This window comes from Mchenga conophoros, linkage group LG23 (genome assembly GCF_057382185.1).
Source record: "Mchenga conophoros isolate Kocher_MC1m ecotype Shallow Benthic linkage group LG23, M_conophoros_male_GT1.1, whole genome shotgun sequence".
NCBI classification, from domain to species: Eukaryota; Metazoa; Chordata; class Actinopteri; order Cichliformes; family Cichlidae; genus Mchenga; species Mchenga conophoros.
The window spans coordinates 35,011,605-35,034,644 of NC_140547.1; the positions used below are offsets into that span (position 1 = coordinate 35,011,605).

A 23,040-nucleotide genomic window follows, 5' to 3' on the forward strand; every position below is an offset into this window, starting at 1 on the left:
TTTCTTTTAATGTAGCGTGTTGTCAGATATGTGTTTCTGTTACAAGCCCATTGTTCCACTTCAGTGACATGTAAAAGTGCTTTTTCCATGGAGTGCTTACAAGGAGAATGGCCTGCTCAAAAGGCTTTAAAGCTGGAGCAACTATGTTCTGTACTAATTCTGGAGATGTTCAACCTTAAAATGGCACAGTTTCACATGCAGGGTATTGCTCGGGGGTAGACATTAGACACAAGCACTAGCAAGCACATTGGGAATTGAATTTTCTTGAAAGCTAATACATCAACAACACTGGTGTCTCCTTGTAAGTAAAAGAAAAAAAGCTGAGCTCAATTGACAAGTTGAACCAGTTTGACATGCAAAAATGAGTGACAGCAGTAATGAGCAAGTGGCAAGGCTTGTCGTGCCCTGTACTGGCAACCAGACTAATTATGTAAATGGTCTAATTTAGAGGATAGCCATCTATAACCAAGAGGAGCAATCACCATGATGCAAGAGGGATGTAGTTGGCAAATATTATTGCCATCATATTTCTCTTGGTGTGTGTTTTACAGTTATCTTTTCTGCAGACAGGCATTGTGTTGCCAGTGTATCTCCATAGCTACAAGAGCCTTCATGCTTTTAAAAGCCCCCTGAAGCCACATGTTCTTTCACAATCTTATAAATTACAGCTGTCTCTGGCCTTGATTCTAATATTCTCCCTTCCAACTCTCCAAACAAAGAAGACAAGAGAGGCCTTCTTCTGCCACATCCCTCTAAACAAAGCCAGTTAATTAAATTTGATTTCTTCTAGCTTTTTTATATAATGCAAGCTAATAGAAGACATTATTCCTCTTTTTCAACAAGCCCGTGGTCCTGAATCACAACCACTTAAAGGATTAAGAAGTTCAGTATACACATATATACATATAAATAGACTAAGTTATTTTAAGAAGAAAGGACTTTCTGTCCAAAAGTAAGAGTTTACTGTGCTTAGTAACGATTAGCTGACTGAAAAAGCGAAGGAAAAGAAAAGAAAGAGCCTGCAAGCACATTGTACAGAAGGTCAGTCGAGGTTCATTTCCAGCGTCAGCTGCTTTGGGAATATGCTTAAACTCTAAGCACTGGATTGCATCCCTTGTTCGTCACAGTGACACCCAAAGGTTTGACATTTTAGATGAGCTTTTCAAAATGAAAACAAGAACACAAAACCTGAGCGACATGAATGCTCAGCCACGACTGAACATGAACCTTTGTGGGGGTTTCAAGTACTGTAAAAACCCCTGTGGCAGCCATGATGGAGGTCTTGTGCTTTCTTTTTTTGAGCATGATGGAGTGAGGACTGCTGATTGCATCTTTTAATGCATGACTAGTCTGTTTCAACAGCACTGAGATACACTGATGTTTCTTGATTGTTACACACTAGCAGGACAGCTTTAGGGATGGCAATGTCAGTTTGTTGGTCAGTGAAGGTCCTACACCCCTTGTCAAGACTGAAATATCTCGAAAAAACTGGAACCCAGAGGATAAATGCTTTGGAATTTGGAAAGTTTCTTGACTTTATATGTAACACCACTGTCAGATTGACACTTTTTGGCTTTTACCAAAATATCTGAACAATTAGTGGATGAAATACTCGAGCCAAGAGGAATTCACAGCTCTTCTGCCATGCCAATGTAAGTTCAACATTTTATGGAATCAAAGGGTTCTGTTAGAAGTGAAGCATGCAATCATTGTCCACAGAATCAAAATGATTTGAAGCTTTACTCTTTTTTCTCTTCCACTATGCAGCTGACCTTTGTGTTTTTGAACAAAATGCCCTCAAAAATACTGGATTTCATACAGCTTATTACAGACAGTCATGTTCTCCTCAATTCACAATAACAATCATCTCAACGTTCTTCTTATTGTAAGGTAAAGACCCCACGATAATGGAGACAAAAACCAACAATCAGCCCAAGCAAGTACTTGGTGACAGTGACAGTGGGAAGGAAAAAACTCCCTTTTAGCAGGAAAGAACCTCTCAGGCAGAACCAGGCTCCGCCGGTCAATGGCAATAGCAATAAATGGCAGTAAGTTCAGTGACTGGCCTCTTAAATATGTTAAAGTTGTGCCACGACAAATGCCCGCAAACTAATTAAATCCCCATCATTTCTTTGAAGTGCTGATTGTCAAATGTTACAGCGATAACACAGCTATAGAAAATGCATTACCATTTAGCCTGAAGCACTATGTGGCCTCTCACAGGAGGTCTTGTTTTAATTTACAGTGCAGACTTTGTAAGGTTACTTAAACCTGGCACTGAATATGTAACATGTTTTTTCTGACTCTTATTCATGGCCAGCATTTTGTGACACATATTCCATTTCTCATATTTAATGATGCATGCTTTTGAAATGTAAATATCCTCCATATGTTGCACCACACTAGGTATTTTTAAAGAAAATGATTGAAGCACAGCTCTGATGTGGAGAGCTGCATGAGTGCAAAGTGCCTGTAATGATGGCTTGTTAGTTTTATCGTTTGCTACCTTTTATACTGAGATCGCCATTTAACAGAAATCACTACCATAAAGAGACTAGAGTAACAAAGAAAGATAGAGCAGCTTAAAAGCATCTTTGAAACAAGGTGAAGCCACTAATTCAAAACATGTTTTCACGGTGTCGGATTGCTTGCATAATGCCTGTCAGGAATACAGCTGCTATCGAAAAATACTCTGAATTAATAAGTGAAATTAGTGAGGCCATGAACGCATCCATCAAGAATATTATGTTCCATCTCAATATATGAAACTGATTGCAGCCGTAATGGGGAGGTTTCTAATTTGCTTCATGATGAAGAGAGAACATTTTAAAAGCCTTGAACATTAGACTTTGACGGTATTATAACACATCAGCTGCTGCGTGCCTTGAGTGGTAACACAGAAATGTAGTTGGATGTTACTGCACACTAGAAGGCTGCACGTGATTGGACAGAGCTGAAAAATGAGGGACAATTATGGCTTCATTTTCAGATGTCATTCTAGTGTTCAATGACTGGTTCTGGCCCTCTCTCTCTCTGTCTATCCTCCTGCTCCCCTACAGCAGCGCTTCATATCGTGGACCATCTGCCGTGGAATATGCCACTTATAGGCTGGCAACTCATCTATGCGTAACAGAAGGAGACGACCTGAGAGAAACACTTGCTGCTCAGTTGTACTGCACCGTTAAGACTGATGGAAATTGGCTTTTTTGGAGCCTTGAAATGGATAAACAGGTTATCAAAAACACATGTGCAGAGATGGATGCTGTCTCCAGAATAGGGGACATTCAAATAAATAAATATAAAATAAGAATTTCTTGAAATTCATTCTATGACAGATACAAATGTAGTTTCTGTTGCTCCATAAAGGGAACCTATCGTGCTAATTCCCAGCCACAAATTTTTATTCTAGAGGTGAGTCACAGATAAACTGTAAGAAATGAACAGGAGATTCATAGTTCAAAATAACCTTTATCTTACACTATTCTATTCCCCCTCCCTTTAAGCCAATGTTCCATTTGTTTACACAGGGGTTGTGCAGGGGTAATTCACCTTCAGTGGCTAAATTAAAACTGTTTTTCCTTCCCACCTTTGCCAAATTGCCTGGTCATAGAGGGTTGTCTCATTGTAGGTTTTTCTCTGTATTGTTGTATTATTGTCTTTACCTTACAATATTAAGCACCTGACTGTTGTTGTAAATTGGTCCTATATACACTACCAGTCAAAGGTTTGGGCACACTTTCTCATTTCATGTTTTTTCATTGTTATTACTACTTTCTATATTGTAGTTACATACTGAAGGCATCAAATATATGAAACAAGATACATGGAATTATGTAGCAAAGAAAGAAATGATAAATAACTCTGAATGTGTCTTATATTTTAGATTCCTCAAAGTAGCCACCCTTTGCTTTGTTGACAGGGCTGCAAACCCTTGGCCTTCTCTCATTGAGTTTCATGATGCAGTCACCTGAAATGGTTTTCACTTCACAGGTGTGTCTTGTCAGGGTTTATTTGTGGAGTTTCCTGCCGTCTTAATGGGGTTGGGACCATCAGTTGTGTTGTGCAGAAGTCAGGTTGGTACACAGCTGACAGCCCTATTTGAAAACTGTTAGAATTCATATTATGGCAAGAACCAATCTGCTAAGTATAGAGAAACAACTGTCCATCGATACTTTAAGAGCTGAAGGTCAGTCAGTCAGTTCTGAAAATTACTAAAACTTTGACTGTGTCCTCAAGTGCAGACCCCAAAACCATAAAGCATTGTGACAAAACTGGCTCACATGAGGACCGCCCCAGGAAAGGAAGACCAAGAGTCACCTCTGCTGCTGAAACATCTCTACATCAACTGTTTTGAGAAGACTGCGCGAATCAGGCCTTTATGGTCAAATAGCTGCTAAGAAATCACGACCAAGAAAAGCAACAAGCAGAAGAGTGTTTGGGCCAAGAAACACGAGGAATGGACATTAGACCAGTGGAAATCTGTGCTTTGGTCTGATGAGTCCAGATTTTAGATTGTTGGTCTTCCACTCGCCGTGTCTTTTTGAGACACAGAAAAGGTGAACGGATGGTCTCTCTACATGCATGGTTCCCACCGTGAAGCATGGCGGAGGAGGTGTGATGGTGTGGGGGTGCTTTGCTGGTGACACTGTTGGGGACACTACCACAGCATCCTTTAGTCGAGGTTTACCTGTTCACCAAATTTCCTGAAATTCAACTCAGATGGGTTTGCCTGATGTTGCTGACAGATGTCGTTCTCTTTGATGGAGGATAAATGTCCAACCACATGGACCTTGGAAAAAAGGGTTATTTACTGTGAAACCTTTCACTAAGAGAAGAGACATAATGGAAGCCAATTTACGGTCAATAGCTCTTTCAGTAACTGCAGTACTGTTTCATCACACACTGAACAAATTCTATATATGTTGGAAAATGGAATTGGATTATCTGAACTCAATGCTGGGTGGAGGTTTAATAATGGGCGCTGACAAATACTGCCATTTGTAGCTGCACTGGGTAATGATTATTATGTAAAATAAATCAGAGAAAGATTTCTGGGCCAACAGAATGACCTGTCAAACATAATCGAATGTGATTTTTATCTTTTCGATGATGGGCTTGCTAATGAGATGCAGGGGAGACTAATTTCATGGCAGCAAAAGAGCTTCTTGCATTGCTTTTATTGACTTGATTTTCTTTTATGATATTTGGGGAGTTTCTGACTATGTAAAGGAACAGTCAAAAAATCTGGAAAAAGTGTTCCTTCGCTCGATTGAGATAAAAAAAAAAAGATTTAGTATTTTTACCTAATTAATTCTAAATCTTGTTTCAAAGGTTTCCTTCCAAAATAATGACTTTTGTGATTCAAAATAACAAACACCTGCATGGACTGCATGGAGATATTGTGCCAGAAAATTACATAACTATGATGTTTTTGAGCTGATGTTAATGCCACAGGATGGCAGAACTCTGCAATTACTGAGTCAGCAGAGTGTTGGCAACTTTTACGTTACTTTCATGGCTGTGTCTTTGTGGTTTGCTTTGCAGTAATACAATGCTTCCACTTTGTAATAGGCGAATAATTTTGTCCATATGGAATACGTAGAGCTCTGGTCAATATCCACTTCAAGGTCTCCTGCACATCTCGACTGCTTCCAACATCCTGAGTAGTTTTTGATTTTGTACTGGTCTAGTCCGGGAGCTGTGTTTCACTGCCCCACCGATTAATTTAAGTCAACAGCTGTACTTATACTGCTACACTATCATCATTGCATTCATTTCATCCAATTACTAATTGGTACGTTATTTTTATGTGTATATATCTATACACATGTATAGATATATACACGTGTATAGACAGACAGACAGACAGACAGACAGACAGACAGACAGATAGATAGATAGATAGATAGATAGATAGATAGATAGATAGATAGAGTGATAGAGCTTATGGCAATATTCTGGGATTTTAAACAGCTTTATAACATTACTGAAGACTCTTGTTTTACTTTGAATTATGGTTCAAATTGTATATAATTTAAAAAAATACTTTTAAAAATAACATACTCTAGAAATAATGCAACCCTGGAAGACTGTAACTCGAGCAGCAGAGCAGCTTCACTGCAAACAGACCACTGAATTAAAAAAGAGGATATTTGCTGAGGATTAGCAGCCCCCCTTTTTCAGCCACTAAACAATAAAACTGGGTTTGTCCTTGTTTACTAAGGGACTGCATGGAGATATTGTGCCAGAAAATCTGCACCTCCTCCCTTGCATTTGCATTTTCAGGTGTTTAGTGCTTTTCAGCTTGGCGGGTGGGCAGGGTGGTAGGGACACGAGGTGCTTTTGTCTGTGAGGGGTATTGTGAGAGAAACGCAAATAAAAATTTGTTTTACATGTTACAACTGTGGACCACTGGATACTACTATCACATTTTCTTTTCTTTTATCTGGTTTCTGATGGTCAGTTGTATATTTCCAGATTTTAAATGGCGTACAGCAGGTCCAGTGCCATGTGGCTGAAGCTGCCAACAATGATAATTTTTTTCATGACGTTGTAAAACGCTTTGAAACCCTGAAAAGCAACCTTGAACATGTGATTTGTACAAGCCTGTGCTCAATAAATCCATTTCAGACATGTTTTCCCTTATTTGATACCACTGAAAACCGATATCCCTAATATGATCATCTCATGAAAACATCCACTACACTGTAAAAAGTAATCACTCACTGTCCAAATCAATGAATTCAGGTGTTCCAGTCACTTGCACAGGTGTATAAAATAAAGCACCTAGGCATGCAAACTACTTCTACAAACATCTGTTAAAGAATGGGTCACTCTCAGGCATTTAGTGTTTTCCAGCGTGGTACCGTGATAGGATGCCATTTATCCAACAAATCCAGTATTGTAATTTCCTTGCTACTAAATATTCAGCAATCAACTGCTATTTGTATTCTAACAATGTGGAAGCAACAGCTCACTTTCAAATACTGGACCACATCAAGATTTGAGCTGGCTGGCCAACAAGTTTTCATCGTGATGGGTAAAAAAAATGCTGTTTTTTTTGCCAGATGCATCTTTTGTCTCCATATTACACACAAGGTGTTCTTTGGCAACGTCGCTCTGACACACCAGATGCAGTAATATCGACTGCTGAGAGATAACAGTTTCCAAGGCAGGATATCCTCTTTGCATCTTGCAGACACCACTGTATTTTGTCACTTTCTAACAATTTTACACTTTCTAACAATTTTCTCATTTGTCTTCTACTTTCACTTGCTGTTAAGCTTAGTTATTAAAAACTACTTGGTTGGGTTTAGACACAAGGATATTTTGAGGGTCAGGACTTTAACGTTTTACATTCTATCATCCACTTTGTACTTTTCCTGCATCAGTTTATGGTGGAGATACAAATAATGCATGAAGTTCTTAGGTGTCAACTTTAATTTAATATTATCCCTGTTGAATCAACATACAGACACTCAGGATCTACTCTGCTGTTCTTTTGGTTACTTGATTCCAGATAAGATTCAGTCTAACAACCTAACACCTTTAGTTTGTTTGGGGCGGCTATGGCTCAGGTGATAGTGCGGGTCATCTACCAGTTGGAAGGTTGGTGGAGCGACCCCCAGTGCTTCTTGTCCTTGTGTGAAAGTATCCTTGAATAAGATATTTAAACCTGAATTGCTGATACATTGATTTGAGTGTGAAAGTTAGATATAAAAGTGCTTAGATAAAAGCACTGCATGTGTGTGACTGGGTGAATGAGACTCTCTTTGAGCTTTTTGAGTGCTCAAAATTGAGTAGAAAGATACTTTGGGTGTACCCATCCATTTGCTGAAGTAACTTGCTTAAGTGTGGATGTAGGACTTCTAAATCCATTTATGTATTTTATAACTCCTAGACTTCAGTAACTAAGGTGACTTTCACTATGATTTGACTGTGGAAACTTTTTGCACATTCAAACAATGTTGTACATGGTTTCATAGTGTGGTGGTTTACACATTCACCTAACAAGCAAAAAATCCCTGGTTTGATCCTGGAAAGAGACACAAATCCCTTTAGGGTTGTGTAAGGGGATCTGCCAAATCAAACACATGGAACTACCCACTGTGAATCAATTCAATTTTATTTATACAGTCGCCTCAAGGCCCTTTATATTGCAAGGTAAAGGCTCTACAATAACACAGAAAAAACTCCAACAATCCCTCATGACAGGGGTGTCCAACTCCAGGCCTGGTAATGAACTAATCATTTGATTCAGGTGTGTTGACCAAGGGTCATATCGAAATCTTGCAGGTCACCAGCCCTTGAGGCCTGGAGTTGGACACTCCTGCCTTATGAGCAAACACTTAGCAACAGTGGGAAGGAAAAACTCCTCTTTAACAGTAAGAAACCTCTTTATAATAAAGTGGGGCCTCGTTACTTAAGACCTTGTATGTGAAGTGTAACCCAGTGTTAAAAACGGGATTAAAAGTATAAATAAATATTGATAAAAACAAAGTTAATTATAATAAATACTGATAAAAAGCATGTAAACATAAGTTTAATTAATATGTACATATGTATATGTAATGTATAAATGGTGTGGGGGCAGGACTTAGTCCTTTAGAGTGTGTTTGTCAGATCCACTGAGTGACCAATCATTGGCCGGTCTGACCCTCCCCCAGTCTGTGCGCTGCTCAGACACCTGTGTGTGCCTTCATGTGCCAGTCAGATACGCCAGAGACACAGACGGTGAAAGATCAGTTTACCCGTGTGGCGAAGAAGCTAGCTGGATAGAGAAAGTCCTTTTTTCGGCAAGAATAATAAGAGTGATACTGTATTCCAGAGGCCGTGAGCCAACGTGAGCACTGTGAAGCCCCGTGTAGCATTTGTTGCTTCGCATGGTCAGGTTTTTTCCTTTGCTTATTTGGATTGGATTGGTTTTGAGGACCTGAGAAGAATCGAGGATCCCTTTTCCAGTACTGGATGGCGAGCCCAGCCCAAAGAGCCGGATGAACTGGTAGATTGTAACCCGACTGGTTACAAACACACTGAGTGACTATTGAACATTGAAAGACTGAAATTGACTTTAGAAAAGACACAAAAGACAATATATCCTTGGGTCAACCATTTGTGGGGTTTATTTTATTTTATTTTGTTTTCAAGAAGAGCGCTCTACTTTTGTTAAATGTGCACAACTTTAATAATTGCTAATAAATGCAATTGTGTTTTCTACACCTACTGTGTACAAGTCTTCTGTTGTCATACACCCTTGGCTCCTACGAATCTAGAACCTGTCTGATCTGGTCCATATTTCCCTTCTGTCCTCGTACTGTGGTTAAAGGTAACTATACTGCCTGCACTACATGCAAAGAAGGCAAGAAGTAGCACTAACAGGTCTAGTATTGCACCACCAGTGTTACAGAGGGTAATGATTTTAAATTAGATTCTGGATTTAACAATGTAAAGAAGCCATATGCAGTGACACTCATAAATAAGGGGGTAGCTGAAAGTAGTTGCTTTCACCCAAAAAGTTTATTTTGTTCATCTGGAAGTAGCGTTTTCAGTGGGACATACGTTTCACTCATCCAAGTGACTTCTTAGGTCTCAGCTGACTGCAGGTCTCCCCAACCTTATAAACAGTACATTTGCACAATGACTGAAACTAGCGTCACTGAATGAACAATGGGCTGTTAGGTAGAGGTGGGAATCACCATACAACTCACGATACGATATTATCACAATACTTAACGCACGATACGATATTATTGCAATTTTTTAAAATATTTTGCAATATTCAAATTCTGTACATAAAGGTAAACTTTATCAATATTCATTTTATCTAATATCAAAGTCTCACACTCAGTCTTTCTCTCATTTCAGTCAGTTTTATTGTTGACAAACTGAACGGTTTGTATTACATTCTAGTCCAACTTACCGTAACTGGAATGTTAAGTTCAGTGTGTGAATGGGTGAATGACTGAATGTAGTGTGAAGCGCTTTGGGGTCCTTAGGGACTAGAAAAGCGCTATACAAATGCAGGCCATTTACCATTTACCATTTTAACTGAATACAACCATCCAGTCCACGAAAAAATTGTTTGTAACAAAATATCGATTTCTGCTGTCCCTGTATCGATACATTATTAGCAAACAAAATATCACGATACTACACAGTATCGATTTTTTCTCCCACCCCTACTGTTAGGTCAGTTCCTTGATGATTAATATGCAAAGTGTATTATCCAAAAAGCTGCTTTCTCATTTCTCACTTCTTAGTTATTGTGTGTGGGGGATTATCATTACATGAACTCAAATTCATAGTTTGGGAGGGAAAAAAAGTCCCAGCCCTGACACTCATCACTGAACGATGCTCAAATGCTCCAGTGATTTTAATACCTAAATAAGTCCTTAATATGTTTCTTTACTGTTTTCATACTTTCAGTCATCTGTAAGGCACTTTGAACTGCACTAGCCCACACAAAAGATGCTATACAAATAAAGTTTGATTGACTGATAGCACTTTTTCACTTAGCCTTTAGTTCACTTTCTATTTGGTTTCCATTTTTTCTCCAGGACGTTTCCCGCCTGCTTTCAAAGTCTTGCCCTAGAGGTGTATAGGCACGAGTATCTGCATATTTATGTGTGTTTTCCGTGTCTGTGTGCATGCTAATCCCAATACTCACAGCTAGAGAAGACGAGAGGACAGGAGTGTTCATCCATTGGGAAATTATGGAGCTGCAGCTGGCACTCTGCGTTGATGGTCATCCTGAAGAGTAAGACAAGTGCAGAGGGACAGAAGCACTTAGACAAAGATATTCAAGGCAGTAAACTGCTTTGGATGCTTCATTTCTCGGCCCATGAAGCACATGGTCTGAGTGCACTGGATTCATCACTGCTTATATCACATTATGCACTACAGTATAAGAGCACTGGCTTCCACCCAGATAGTACAGGTTCACACTTGGTTGCTTGGTTGATGTGTAAAATCCCTGAAAATGGCACAAATGTTTCATCATCAGTATCAGGTCTGGTTTTTCACACATGTCAGGACTCCAAGGCATGTCAGCTTCTAAAAACAGCAGTTCTCAGCTAAGATCACTGGACAAGTCAATACACAGGCTGTTAAGGAAAAGCAGCAGTGATTAAAAAGACACATCATACAAGTAAGGTAAAAACTTAAATCCAATTCAAGTTATATGCTCTACGTGTCACTTTAATAAATCAAAATGATAAGGGCTGTAAAAATGACAGTCATGAAAATGGGCTTTTTCTTTGACTTGTGTTGTTGTGTCTTTGTCGCTGCTACAATTCCTCATTAAACGCCTGACGTGGAGCACAAAAGAGGAGCCTTTGTCAAAGCAGGAAGGGGGCTGCCTCGCTCGTCTTGTTCCGAGGTGAACAAAGTGCAGATGATGTACAGTTTCAATTTGCATTTTTGCTTCCATCCTTGTCGGGAGTCGGAAAAGCCAAATTGTGAGAGTGGAGCTGAGGTGAAAAAGAACAAGCAGCAACGAACACGGCGGAGATGAGAGAGATGTGTCAGTCAAGGCGAATATGGCCTAAATATATGTCTCTTTGACACTTAATAACCTGCTAACGAAGCAAGACTTTTCAAATTCATCACAGAAAGAAACGCTAGAAATAATAAAATGAGCTCTTAAAAGCAAAAACTTTTAGGCCAAGTGTGTTTGTGTGAATGAGGCATGTTGTATAAAGCGCTATGAGTGCTCAAGAAAAATAGAAAAGCCCTACATTACAACTGACCAATTTACCACAAGCCCCACCCACCTGCTTTTCAAACCTGTTTTGGAGATGCAGCCAATCAGAAAATTTTAGTTCAGTTCCCTCTTCTACTGAAGACAGCTTTCTTCTGTTTTAAGATCCAGTATCAGATTACAAAATGATTTTTTGAACTCCCCTTTAACTGCTACTGAAATACTTTGTAGAGTTGATGGAAACAGCCACATCGGCTGCTAATTCCTGTGGGTGTGTCACCACAAGTGACCTCTTTCACATTAGAGATAATCATTAAGTCTTTTGTTGATATTAAAATATTGATTAGTGCAGGTATAAACTTGGTGTTTCACAGCAGTGCATTTTAATCTTGAACCCCTGTTGATAACAGGCATATTTATGGCTCAATTTAGAAGTTCATGATCACACTGTTATTAACCTCTACAACATCCAAAATCATCCTGCTACAATTATTCCTCCCATAAATTAAAAATGGAAGTGGGCTGTCTGAAAAGTGGCTCCCTTCTGAGTATTTGCACAAGCAGACATCACAGCATACCCAGGGAACTAACCGAAATTTGCCAGTCAAGACAAAGGAATGAAATGCCAGAGTCTTACACCCTAGTCATTTTGGGAAATGCTGTTTATTGAATTTATTTGCCTCCATGACGGGACCTGAACTGTCCTGAAATAGCAGCAGCTGTGCATCAGCTCCACAAAATGTCTGAAAACAAACACTCAAGGTGGTTCCTTGCCATTAGGCCAGCTCTAGCTCGAAATACTAGATGCACAGGTGAAATTTGATCTTCAAGACAGAAAAAAAGCTCATGTCAGAGCTTGAGGACTCATAAACCCAGATGCCACTCCAATTTAAAAGGAACCCGTCCACTTTAATCCTGAGTGTTTTCTGTTGTAGGTGCAGTCACACAGTTGGGTGGGTGGGGGTGGGGGGGGGGGGTTGTCATAAGGCCATCACCTTCACCTGTGTGTCATTACTCAGCCACTGAAAGGCTGTCAGAGCGAAAGCAACAAAATGAAAAGAAACACAAGGGTTTTATCTTACTGCACCAAAGGTAAAGAATGCTATGTGGTACAGAAACTCATGTAAAGGGTGAAAGATGCAGTTAGAATTTAAAAAGATACAAATCAAAATCGCATTGCTGTGTGTTCTGTATGTGTGGGAGGTGCTGCTTTCTACAACAACCAATATCAGATTATTTGCTGTTACTAAAATGATTTATACAACTGTAATGTTCCTGAGATTTTATTTTACTCTTTATTGTTTTGGATCTGCCTTCTGTTTTTCTCTGTCTGTGTCTTCCTGTTTGTCTATGTGACTCACCAACTGCAGTCAAATAGTGAATTTTATTCCTGAAGGTGTTTTTGCATGGCAGCTAGAGCAGGGCGATATGGCCAAAAATATATATCACGATATATATTTGAAAATTTGCGATAACGATATAACTGACGATATAATTTCTGCGAGACAAAATACAACTCCACAACTTCACTAGCGCAAAAAAAAAAAAAAAACACCATCCATTTATTTCACTTAAACAAGCAGCTGTTTTTTTTATGTGCATTAAAGCCATATAAACATTTAACAGTGCAAATGCAAATTCCTTGCTGAAAGTTTAACCAAAAGGCATTTCCAGTAGAAATGGGCTGACATATCCTGAGCATAACCATGTATAATATCCACTGAAGTTAAAAAGAGGTGCTTTGCTACATTTAACTGCAGTGTGCCAAATAAAAAAGTCAAATATGTATTTTTCGGACCACAAGGTGCACGGGATTATTAGGCACATTAAGCGAAACAAAGCAGTCAGATAAATCAAACTTTATTCAACTCATTCTTCTTGCTTCCTCCACTTCTGTACCATTGATTCGTTAATGCTGTATTCTATCACAGCTGCTCTATTCCCATGTTGTTGCAGTATATTAATGACTAACCTCATATTGTGGATGGATTATCTCAGTTGTTCTCCTGACTGAAGTTTGGCCTGTTTACAGCATCCTAGCATGCGATTGCATTTGTCTCTAACCATCAGGAACCTTCACGTTAACTTTTATCGAGTGGAAAAGTGTTAGCGTTCATCCTCCAGCTTTTCTGTTTATGTTATGCTAACATAGCTATGTCGCTAGCAGTCACGTAGCACATCATTATATACCAGCTAGCCCTACTTCAGTAACCCTACAAACGTCACTGCTGTGTAGCTTCCTGTCTTCATTTATGTTGGAAGTGATAGCAGAGCTGTACGTTAGATTTTTTCAGAAATCTCTCAGTCAGAACATGCTATATCATGCTTAGGTAACTAGCGAAACTAGCGAGCTAACTTCCGCTAACTTCTAACTCTGTTAAATGTAATGAATTCTGTTTTCATGGATGCCTGGGTGTTAAACATCATAGTTACACCTGGTAAAGCAGCAACGCTGATCGTTTTATTAAAGATGGAAGAATTTAGACAGTTTCTGATGTTCGTTTGACTTCGGGACCTTAAAGGACGGAGTTTAGGACCCAGATTACTCCCAGATTTACGAGCACCTTAGTCCGACAAATAGGCCTACGGCAATAACGACGGCCGCTTGCATGTTCTACAAAAAAATGTGCTTTGTTGTGTATCTGACGGACAAACACCAAACCAGTTAAGTTGCACCATTTTTACAGTCTAATTCTGGTTCATCCGTTTCACTCAACAATCTGCTTTCCCCATTCTCATTCTCCGTTACGCCGTGCTTTTTCATCAATGCGCATGCGCGTTCTACCCATATTCTATCGCGATAATTCATTTTCTTATCATTGCCTAGCACTGTACCGGTATTACCGTGAGCGGTATAATATGGCGCAGCTATAATAATGGCTGGTCTTTGAATGCTAAAGGAAAGCACCCTGTTGTTCCTTTTGTTACCTCCTCAAACATAGCATACACTGGCCCGTTCTGCATGAATGGAAAGGAAGATAACGCCATCTAACAAACAATAATATATATTAAACAGTTTCATTTATATGCCGCTTATTCACAAGGTCAAGACCCTAAAGTATTCCAAAGAAACCCCCAAAATCGCATGAGCCCCTATAAGCAAGCACTTAGTGACAGTGGGAAGGAAAAACTCCCTTTTAACAGGAAGAAACCTCTGGCAGAACCAGCCTGAAGGAGGGGTAGCCTTACGCAGTGATCAGTTGACTGTTCATAGTTCTATCAATGCGGTCTATTGGTATTAATTATTAGACTTCAGTCACAGAACACCTTAAGAAAGGCAAGTCTCATCTCTTTAACAGAAAGACAAGATACAAATGGATAGCAATCTGCATGTTCAGGTTGATTCTACTTTCAAAGATTTACTTTTGGCAGCCGACAGCCAATGCTCCAGTTTTAGCTCTTTCCTGCTAAGGACAAAGTATCAGAGAAATTAGGGTTTGGATTTTCAAATGTGATGATTTCTTTCTTTTTTATTTCTTTGTGAATATAAACAATTGATTTTAGACAAAGCTACAAAATGAAACTTTTTTTTCCTTTAACAAAAACATATATTTATTGTAAAAGACCCACTTGCAATACCTTCACATCCCACCAGGGGGCAACAAGAAACATTTAAAGAGTTATAACACTAAATTACAGACGGAGCTACAGTGACATCACCCATAGCTTCAAATGTTTTCTTTTGTTGCCATCTTGGTCTTTCGAAATCAAACATGATAACGAGGGGCACATTTGACTGTGAGATTGCAGCCTGATTGGCTAATGACTTGTCAGTCACAAGTTGTTGGCCAATAATATCACAGGTAAATCCTGTTTTCTGGTACTGTTTTTGGACTTAATTTAAAATGTATGAAAAAACAGTGAATCTGCCAGTAAAGCCAACAGAAGTCTTTCCTCATTGACTTCTTTCTTCTTTTGTCTTTTTTGCAGCCACAAATCTGGATTGCTATGGTCCCATACAGATAGGTTCATCCATCTGGCTCTTTAGACAGACTAAAGTCCAAATGTCTTTTATTGTCTGTACTCAATGTCAACACTGGTGGCAGAATTTTGTTTAGCCACAATATACAGTTGGCATTAAGAATCAGAATAGAGGGAGTATTTCTCATGAAAAGATTTTTTTTACCAGCAGTCATTGGCTGTGATATGTCTGCTCTCGATTTTTGTTCTTTTATCTTCCTGTTCTGTGTGTTTCCATGTGTTTTGAAGGGTTTTACCTCAGAGTATAAAGTATTTTCCCATTGTTCCAGATCCGGAGCAGCTGATTGGGCGTCGTTATCCAGTGAGAATCGGCGTTCTTGGAATTTCTAAAGATGGTGTCGGGCAGCCAGATCAGACCGACCATATTGCTGGTTGAAAAAGAGGGAAATTGATACAGAGAGAGAGAGAGGAAAGGAGGTAAGACTGATTCCCTCAGATTTCTTTGAAATGCACGAGGCTGCACTCATTCCCAATAAGAGCATAATAAAATACTCGGGCAACTAGGGGAAAACAAAGCACATCAATCAATTTGTTCCATTAATTACAGACCTCTTCCAAAGAGAGAGAGACAGAGGGAGTGAAGAATATTGCTTTATCATATGAAAATGTTCAAATAGTAGATGCTAAAGTGGTGAAAAATAGCCACAGCAGTAGTTCATTTTAAAAAAGAGATCTAGTATAATTATCACTACATTGGTATTGATTCACCCACAAAGCTGATATATTTAGGAGTTTTTTTAATAAACGTTCCTGTATATTTGCAGTATGTCTTTGCTAAACTTTATAGTATGTCTTTACTTAATCTAATATACCTGTTGAGGGTTAGAATCCGCATGCTGCTGCTGTTATACCTCAGACGGGTGTCCACCCAAGTCTGGGCGAAGATAATATCGATCTGGTACTCCTGGGAAGAGAAAAGTAGAGTCAATATAAAGATCTGACAACCCGTGTTAGAGAAGAATAAAGGCAGAAAGAGACGTGCAGCCAGAAGTCTGTGTGCTAAGCAGCCAGTCGAATCCTTCGAGAAGAGCCAAGAATGTGTTTGTCTGAACACAAATGTGTCCACATCAAAGAAAAATACAAAAGCACTGCAGCCCTCGCTGCAAACATTCAATACATATTATGCTTTTGATATGGAAATTAAATTACACCATCTCACAAACTGTTTGCTTCAGCACATTTCCTTCACCTCAGCCCAACCCTGCGTCTAATTGTGAGGTTTTTAAAAAAATACTGAATCCAATGTTGTGTTTTTGGCAACCCGTTCTCACTCCCAAAGCGTAACATTTTACGCTAGGTGACAAATCGTCACCATATTACGTTTTCGGCTACCCACCACGTTCCTAAATGACGACCTAGGAAAAAGAGGAAATATGAGAACCGTCTGGACTGAACCTACACATGTTCGCTCTTTTTCTTCAAATCGCTTAGAAACACGCTATTTAACATCATTAAAGTCCTGGTTAAGGTCAGGAATAAGGTTATGGTCAGGGCTAGGGATAAGGTTAGGTTTAGGGCTGGAATACAGGTCTGGAACGTCTACTACCACGGGAGCGTCATTGCACTGGATTCCAGCCATAACCCGCCGCGTACCATAAGAACGCCGAAGGTCTCCTTTCGCGTTCCTCAGGAACGCCGCGGGACGTGACAAAACGTCCACATGTTACGCCTCGGGAGTGAGAACGCTCTGGTTTTTGGGAATGTTAATATTATCTCTGTCTTAGAAGAGTGGATTTGAATCCACCTTTTCTTTGCTGCTTTTTTCCCACAGGTATGTTTATAATCCACCAACCTCGACCCATAACACACTTCAAGTATTTGGAATTTGTAAAACAGCAGAATTAGCTCTCGGAGATTTTAGCACACACATGAAACTTCGATTGAAGCCTGTAGATTCCTCCCGAGAACTTGCATCAAAATAACGGCTAAATATAACCAGGCAAATTAGAGCTGACAAAGAATGTCAGTCATTGATCTTCACTCTCCTTCGGGCAGCAATTAAAAGCATTTATCTTGCAGATACATGTGGGTTCTGCAAGACAGTTGGCTACACACTCTTCATAGTTTACACATCTTAATGGCTGCTATTATTGCTTTATTAATACAGTGAAACACCTGCTTTGTGTGCAGTTTTGGCTGTGATCAAATTTACAGATACTCTAGAAGATAGTTTAGGCAGTCAATTTAACTGTTCTCACATAGTGCATCCTGCTACTGAAACTCGTTTGCACTTATATCATTAGTGCTTTGCTCACTTATTTTCTAAATTTGCTTGTTTCCCACTAAAATCTATGCTTGCTGCTGTTCATGCATCACTTCTTTGGCACCACCTCCACCCCCACATCTGAGTATAGCCTCTGAGTATACATTCCTCTTCAAAGAAGAGTTGTTATTGTCACTCCCCACTCACTGTCTTCATGTACATTTGGAGGATGGCAGACTAGGAGAATAAGTGTGGGCCAGGCACTGTCATTTGTACATGGAAGTAACAACAGTGTGTGGGCAAGGATGGTGGTAAAACTCCAATGTCAGAGCCTAAATTCATCCCTCACTCTTTCACTTCCCATAGAGACATTATGATGGCGCACTCTGACATCTTAATCTTTTACTCCCCACTTGGAAGTGAAATCAGGAAGTCACGATTGCTTAAGATTTGCTCCTTAATGTTTTACTCACATCCCAAAACGAAGTAAGCACAGGAAATAATCATGTTAAACTACACGATCGACTGGCGACTATAAACTACAATGTCATATACATATATATATATATATATATATATATATATTTATTTTTTATTTATTTTTTAACAATGCGAAATCATTTTGAATTAAGCAGAAAAAGCCAAGAGTTCAAGTGCATCGTTGTATTATTAAGTCAGATGGTTGAGAACTACTGATACCACTGGCAGGAGATGAGGACCTCCAATTTGGCTAGCAGAAGGTCAGTACAGCAGCTGGAAGGAGTTGCTGTACTGATAAGACGTAAACTATGCCAGTACCGCAGAGATTCAATTTTATTTATACAGCGCCAGATCACAACAACAGTCGCCTCAAGGCGCTCTGTATGTATTATTGTAGGGTCTACCTTGCAATATAGAGAAAAACACAGCAAACACTTTGGTGATAGTGGGAAGGAAAAACTCCCTTTTAACAGGAAGAAACCTCCAGCACAAACAGGCTCAGGGAGGGGCGGCCAGTTGGGGTGAGAGAAGGAAGACAGGATGAAGGACATGCTGTGGAAGAGAGCCAGAGATTAATAACAAGTATGATTCAGTGCAGAGAGGTCTGTTAACACACAGTGAGTGAAAAATACTCAGGGCTGGATCAGGTGACGCTGTAGGCTGCTGGGGGATTCCCATGATGCACTATCTGTATGCTTTAGCAAAAAGGAAAGTTTTAAGCGTTATCTTAAAAGTAGAGATAGTGTCTGTCTCCCAAATCCAAACTGGAATCTGTTTCTGCAGAAGAGGGGCCTGAAAACTGAAGGCTCTCCCTCCCATTCTACTTTTAAATAGAATGGGAGGGAGAGAAATCTTCCATACTGGACAGTTTTGTCTTTACCCAAATGGTGACTCAACAGATAACCTCACAAAGGCTGTTTTTAGGGCACAGTACTGTACACAAGAACACAATTTCACATTCTAAATGTTTTTTACCTTTTACTAAAACAGACAAGCCAGACTTGACCTGCCTAAAACAGCTGTTACAAAATCTATTACTGCTGCCCTACTGTTGATCATTTGGAGATGATGATGGGGAGAGCCCACACTGACTATGGCATGCAATAATTCAGTCAAGTGAAGCGCCGAGTGTTACGTGCTCTACGCGGTGCAGGTGAACTCACAGCAATGCTCAAATGGGATTTTCTGCTAAAACTAGGTTGTATTTGGGACTGTACCTCCAAGATGGGTCCATTATTCATGGACATTATGCAAAACACTGAAGCCACACTGAGTGTCGGGAGATATGACTGAAACTAACAACGGAGGCTTTCATTATTTCTCCTGGGATCCATTTCAAAGTCAGAAAACAAAGGCATGAAGGGAGTCTGTTACTTATAGCCATTGTGAAGAAGCAAATGAATGATGCAAAGACCTAGGCGAGCTGAACAAAGGTGTCTTGTTTTGTATATTCTCTAATGTAAAGTCAGAGAATAGAGGTTGTAAGTTCATTATTTAGAGCATAAATGTTTCATTTTAGGCTTTAAAATATTCAGAATGTGACACACTATTTCTCTCCTGTCCCCGACTATGTTTTTTAGACAGCAGACAGCAGGCACATGAAGTGCTAGGAAACCCTCACATGATTAAAAATGCATTACTCCTTATGTGAGTTGGAGTTGGACCCACAATCATGAAACCAAAAGGTGTAGGTGGAGATGACAGTTGTTCATGAGAAACCTCTGCTTATGAAATCCTGTATAGTGATACCTACATTTTGCGATATAAAATGAAAGCGCGCTCTCACAATGTCATTTACTTTGCACACACAAACACAATATTATTGGCAAATGAAGGATGGTAGGAAAAATCAACAAATACGTCCCCACTCTTTCAGAATGCAAATACCAGTCAGAATCAGATAATATGAAATCCATTAATAAAGCCAAAGGATGTTGACAGCAAAGCACGTCTGACTGAAATTAATTAGCCTGACTTTAGTGGCATCAGAACAAATAGCTTCCTCCTTATCCGGCCTCATCTTTTTTGCATGGAGGCAGCTTCGCTCCTCGCCACTTACAGATGTCTTTCATCCACATTTTCCACATTCAGGTACCAAAACATGTTTGCTGAGAGAGCCGATATCCTATCTTTATGGCTGTGTGTTCAGTCAAAGCTTCACTGAGAACTCCCAGAGCCAGAAATGTTTAAAAAAAAATAAAGTGTCTAGCTTGGCAGTGACAGGGCTCTAAGGATTAACAGTTTTTTCATGCCTGTAATTACAACGAGTTTTCCATTGTTTTTCTGCCATGTGGAGGGCCTCATTGGAGGTGTCTGTCAGCGGGATTACACAAAAACTACTGAGCCAGATTTCATGAAACTTGATAAAGAGGTGAAGCACGAGCAAAGAAAGAACCCACTAGGTTTTGGTGTGGATTTTGATTGCTTCCTTTAAACTCAGTAGATTGTGCCTTTCTATTGTAACACTTCTTCCTTCAATCAATCATGATGTCAATTTACAGTGAGAATGACAAAAAGTAGAAAAAAATATTTCATTTACAAAAAATCATTTCATTAATGAATATGACTTTTGCCCCTTTAGTAATTCAGATTTTCCAGGTCCAGAAACCCCAACTATGGTATAGCATTAACAGAAATATGCTGCTCATTCAGGTGATAGTTTCACTTTACTTCAATTTATTCAAAACAACAGAGGCTGTCGTTGTCACTTGTGATATGTAGAAAATATTTATTGAAGTTTTTCAAGCTAAGCCCATTCAGTAGAGTAGAACAACGTGCATCCCAGAGTTCTCTGTGGATAAATAAGGCAAACAAAGGCCTTTCACCCAGGAGACTGTGGTATTCTCACTTAGATCAAATTTGACCTTAAAACTTTAAATTACTGGATTTAGACTTATTTTTTCTGTTGACATTTGATCTCATTTCAGAAGCAATGTTTGTTGTTGTATTGTTTTATATATATATATATATATATATATGTATGTGTGTGTATATATATATATATATATATATATATATATATATATATATATATATATATATATATATATATATATATATATATAAAACTGCATATCTATAATATTCCAAAGTAATGTAAAGCACCCTGACATGATTGCTGGCGTTATATAAATCTAATCGATCTTGTTAGCTTTATGAAAAAGTTTTAGATCATCGCAACATTGTGATTGATGATTTGCATTGATGATCCTGGAGAAACATTAATTATGTTATCTAGTATGAACAACAGGTTGCCCGTGACTTGCTGGAAGACATCCCTTTTTTTATGAGTTAACAGTGGAAGCAGCATGGTGACTTCACCAAAATACATGCAGGAGGTAGGTAGGTGACTGATGACTCTGAATTGCCCATAGGTGTAAATTACTGTGTTAGGCCCTGCAACAGACTGGTAACCTATCCAGGGTGTACCCCACATCTTTGTCTATGGTAGCTGTGATGGGCTCCAGCTATCCCCCCATGACCCTGAATTGAATAAGTGGATGAAAATGGAAAGATGGATGCTGTGACAAGGAAGGCTTATAAGCTATATAATTTTCCTTTTGTACTTATTTAACCATTTAAGCGAATATGAACGCTAAGTAAAACTACTGATTACCCTTATTTACCTCCAGCCTTTACATGATCCCAGCCACCTCCAGTCAAATCTTACTGTCCTGCTCTTAAAAAGAATTCCACCAAGCAATCTCTGCTTGGCACTTGCAGTAAGTGCACAGTATTAACTGAAGCCATCAATATTATATTAACCGGTTGGAAGAGATTGATTTCAAAGCAAAATGTAATTGTTTCACTGGTGTGACCTTCAAGCTGACGTCAGTGCAACTCACCGCTTCCTGCTTAGAAGCGGTGAGAATATTACGAGCCTTCCAGCAGCTCGGTGGCAACTCTGTCCCCGATTGAATCACCGATATTGGATTCTGCCAAAATTCTGATTATGTTAAGTTTGTCTTCATTTTATCACTTTGCACAATATTTGTGCATGCTAACCAAACTCTGGTTGAATGCTGCTTACAAATGAATGCATCGATAATAATTACCCAGCACTAAAATGCACACTAACTCCTTTTTAATTTTCACAATTTGGTATGTCTAATTTTCCTTAAATAAGGCTCTGAGCGCTTACAGCAATGATTATATGCTTGTTTCTCTTAGACTGGTTTTCCTACCGGTCATCCCTCAAACTGGGACCTAAGTACAGATACATATATCCTTTTTTCCTGACTACTTCAAACACCTTGCACTATTAAAACAGCACTTAAAAAAAGGAAGAATATAATTTTTTACAAACATCTTGCTATCCCTGAGAATTCAATTCTCTGAGTTAAAATTTGTGTTCTGTGTTCTGACTTTAAATACCACCCATCAGGGAAAGGGTCATGATTCTGTTAAACATCATTGTCCAGTATTTAAAAAACGAATTCTGAGTTCTGCTGATGTTATTATCTCTCTTTATTTTTAAGCAGTGTCTTGGTTTGATGTTCTTTGACCGTTCCATTAATGCCAGTAATCTTTTATCTGTTAAAAAAAGGGACCTTTCACTGGGTATCATCAGAGTAAACTTTCATTTTTTAAACCTGTCCCATGAAGTGTGTGACCTGATTATTAAACAAAATTACAGTTATTTAGCCATTATTATCCAGTATATTAATCATGCTCATAT

The 23,040-nt window shown here is 39.1% G+C and overlaps 1 protein-coding gene across 2 annotated transcripts in view; it reads right to left on the reverse strand.

The window, feature by feature from the left end:
* The window catches only part of LOC146547732 (gamma-aminobutyric acid receptor subunit gamma-3-like), a 182,646-nt gene that overhangs the window by 50,973 nt on the left and 108,633 nt on the right, over positions 1-23,040 (reverse strand). For both annotated transcript variants that reach the window (XM_085264491.1, XM_085264490.1), the window contains exons 4-6: positions 16,492-16,583; positions 15,916-16,047; positions 10,667-10,749 (exon numbers count right to left, since the gene is read on the reverse strand). In XM_085264491.1, the coding sequence (XP_085120617.1) occupies positions 10,667-10,749; positions 15,916-16,047; positions 16,492-16,583 (307 nt within the window). The remainder of the gene's footprint in view (positions 1-10,666; positions 10,750-15,915; positions 16,048-16,491; positions 16,584-23,040) is intronic.